At 58.4% G+C, this 3,161-nt stretch overlaps 1 protein-coding gene across 1 annotated transcript in view; it reads right to left on the minus strand.

Moving 5' to 3' along the window:
* Positions 1 to 873: 873 nt before the first annotated feature.
* BAP1 (BRCA1 associated protein-1 (ubiquitin carboxy-terminal hydrolase)) overlaps positions 874 to 3,161 on the minus strand; it is a gene marked incomplete at its 5' end in the record, with an annotated part of 9,088 nt that continues 6,800 nt past the window's right edge. Inside the window, 4 exons of the mRNA XM_009710319.1 lie at positions 874 to 1,172; positions 1,479 to 1,551; positions 2,100 to 2,192; positions 2,941 to 3,101. Coding sequence (XP_009708621.1) covers positions 1,039 to 1,172; positions 1,479 to 1,551; positions 2,100 to 2,192; positions 2,941 to 3,101 — 461 coding nt within the window. The remainder of the gene's footprint in view (positions 1,173 to 1,478; positions 1,552 to 2,099; positions 2,193 to 2,940; positions 3,102 to 3,161) is intronic.

A 3,161-nucleotide genomic window follows, 5' to 3' on the forward strand; every position in this document is an offset into this window, starting at 1 on the left:
CCCCAGCCCACCGTGAGCATTACAGCACCCCACACCAAAAGGCTTCGCCAAGGGTACTAAGTGACTCCACATCCAGTGCCCACCCCAGTGCCGTGCCCAGCTGCACTGAGGCCACCCTGTGAACTTGGTCTGTCCATAATTCATGGGGTTTCTCTGGGGACTGGACCTGGAACAACCTGTGTGACCCACAGGTACTGCCAAGGCCAGAGACTGGTCCCTAGGAGAGCAGCCACGGCAGCAGAGCCACACGCCGCCCCGCAGCACCACCGCAGAGGGCTGGGCACAAGGCTCAGCTCCAGGGATGAGCCCGCCCACCCTCACCTGGCAACAGAGCTGCCACAGCCCCCCAGGAGCCTGGCCGAGCTGGCAGGGGTGCTGCCATCCCCAGAGCAGTGAGGGCAGGGCAAGGCAGGACCTGCCTGGCCACGCAGCAGCCAGCTCTGGAACTGGGCAGTGCAGCAGGGGGTGGATGCAGTAGAATGGGCTCTGTCCAGGAACCACCTCGCTCGGCAACGGCCAAAGTGTGGGTCAGAATCAAAAATAAGTTTGGGGAAGGGAGAGAGATAGAAAATATGGACACAGGTGTCCTGGGAAAGCACAGAGCTGAAGGCCTGGATGCAGAAGGACACAAGCCACAGCCAGCTGCGGCCAGCACAGCCTCGCATCAGCATCACTGGCATTCCCACAACACCAGACCGGCCGCCAGCCAGGTGAGCTCTTCCCTTCTTGCCACAGTCCTCAGCCACAGCGCTCAGACGCAGGCCCACGGCATCTGGGTGCTGCTGTGGCACAATCAGGCAGCTAGGCACTCCGGCTTGCCTTCTGCTGCAGCTGCAGGGACTCCCCTCGAGACCTGTTCCCACCTTTTACAACTGGGGCTCAGAGGAAAACCCGATTTCTCTTTGTCCTCAGGCTCCACCTCGGCCGAGGGCTTGTTGCTGTGGTCCCTCTTCCTTGGGCAAAGGGTAACATAGATCCAAGTGCACTGCCCAAAGCCACAAAGCCCAGCTGCTGCTTCTCACAGTCTTGATTCCCAGGCTACTGACGCTTGGCTTTGTACGGGCGGGAGCGTTTCCGGCGGTCTGGCTTCCTCTGCTTGTGCAGGCGGCCGATGCTGACTCCCTGGCGCCTGCGGACAGAGATGTTCTGCTCCACGAGGCTTGCCAGCATGCCTGCAGGGAGAAGAGACAGACACGCCCCGCACTGGAGTGTTGGTATTGCCCGCACCAGAGTGCAGCCCTCCCTCTCTCACCCAAAACCCAGCAGTGAGCTCCTGGGACTGTAACATCAAAAAGACAGAGCGGAGACGTGCAGCTCCCCAGAATAAGCACTACCTCATGCCCCAGGCCTGGCAGAAACCGAGCAGGGCAGGGAGAGCTTCCCAGGCTCCCAGCCACACTGAGCATAGCAGAGCAGCAGCTTCCCCAGCTGAATCTGAACCCCACGCTCCATCCCCTCGGCCGCACAGCACAGCTCACCTTCCTGGGCCAGCATGGAGATGAAGGTACAGATAAACTCATCATAGTTGTGGGTTCTCCTCTGGTCATCGATCTACAAAGAGATGACAAATTCACAAATAGCTCACAAATGGGTGGCAAGGAGAAAGGAGAGCTCAAGGCAAACAGGGGGCAAAGAACCAGCGTGCCTGGCCCAGCCCACAGGCCAAGGAGATCAGGCAGGAAGGGACCGACCTCCCAGCCCAGCTCAGGCCAGTGCACAACTGGGACTGTCTCCATCCCAGTTCAGATGCCAGCATCTTCCACAAAGGGCAGCTGGGAAGAGGTGAGGGTGGGCAGGGGAAGAATCCTGCTAGGCCTTGGGGCACAGACTCCCCCCTTCCTCCTGTCAGTGCTGATGTTCAGCTGTGGCCCAGTTGCTCCACCACCCTCCTCAAGCTAACTAGTGCTGCCCAGGGGCTGCAGTCTGTCCTGGCAGAAGCTCTGCCCCGTAGGGCTGTTTGGTAATGGGAAAGGGACCCCAAACGCTCCCCACTGCTGTTCTCAGCTGAACCACTCTCCCTCCACTGTGACATAGATACCCTAGACAGAAGCCTTCAGGGAGCTGAATCAGCAACGTGAACAAGCTATCAAACAACACACCTTGAATTTCTTCCTCTTCTCCACCTCTTCCTTCAGACAGGCCTCGTAATTTGCAATCTCTGCCTCCACGCACTTCAGCAGTGCCAGCAGCTCCTGCCAGGATCAAGCAGACCAAACGTGAGCAGACAGACCCTTGCTGCAGCCCAGGTGAGCTGGTAGGTGTTCCCCTCTGCACTGTGAAAGGGAGGATTCATCAAAGCAAAAAACATTTTCCAGGGAAAAAAACAAACAAAAAACACCAAAAAAGGGAGATCAGTTCATTGTGGGGAACTTCTGAGTCAGATGGTGATCAATCAGCCAGGGGAGCTGGGTTCTTCCCGAGCCCGGCTCAGCCCCACGTACCCGGTTCTCTGGGACAGGGGGAAGGGTTGCGTGCATGCCTGAGAAACACCCCAGGGCCTGGTTCTTCTCTGTAACAAAATTTGAAGACTTCTCTTTTGAGTAAAACATTTTCTAGCCCGCTCTCCTCCAGGGAGCCCTTGATGTGCTTGTGCTGCCTAAGCCTGGTCCCATCTCTGGCTGGAGCTCACAGACAGGCAGTAAAGTTACCAGCAGGCTGGGATGTGGGGGTGCAGGGTCCCACCAGCCTCTGGCCCAAGGAGAGCACAGGGCACCAACATCTCGGCTGCAGGAGACTGTGGCTCTGCCCACTGCCAAGGCAAACATCCCCAAGACGACGCAAGGCACAAAACCTGCACTGCCCTGTGCCTCGAGGCACGGCTGCGGTGACAGGCGAGCGGGACAGCGTGCACATGCGGTTCGGTTGCTGCCAGCACTGCTGCATCTCTGGGTGAGCGCAGGGAGCTCCATGTTCCCAGGGCTGTCGCGGCACAAAACTCACCTTGGGAGAATACTTTTCCCCCCCAGGGTGATCACTGGTCCTGCCAAGTCCCACCTTCTCTTTGCTGTCACTGGCCTCACTGCCCTCCTTCTCGTCCAGTTTGATTGTGACCGGGGCCTCTTCACCAGGTTTAATGGAAGGGGGGGAGCTTTTCCCCCCATCTGCGCACAAGGGAAGGAAGCATTAGGAGCCGTTGCAAAGAACCGGTATCCAGTCCCAAA

The sequence above is a fragment of the Cariama cristata genome, unplaced genomic scaffold (genome assembly GCF_000690535.1).
Source record: "Cariama cristata isolate BGI_N322 unplaced genomic scaffold, ASM69053v1 scaffold13441, whole genome shotgun sequence".
Taxonomy (NCBI): Eukaryota; Metazoa; Chordata; class Aves; order Cariamiformes; family Cariamidae; genus Cariama; species Cariama cristata.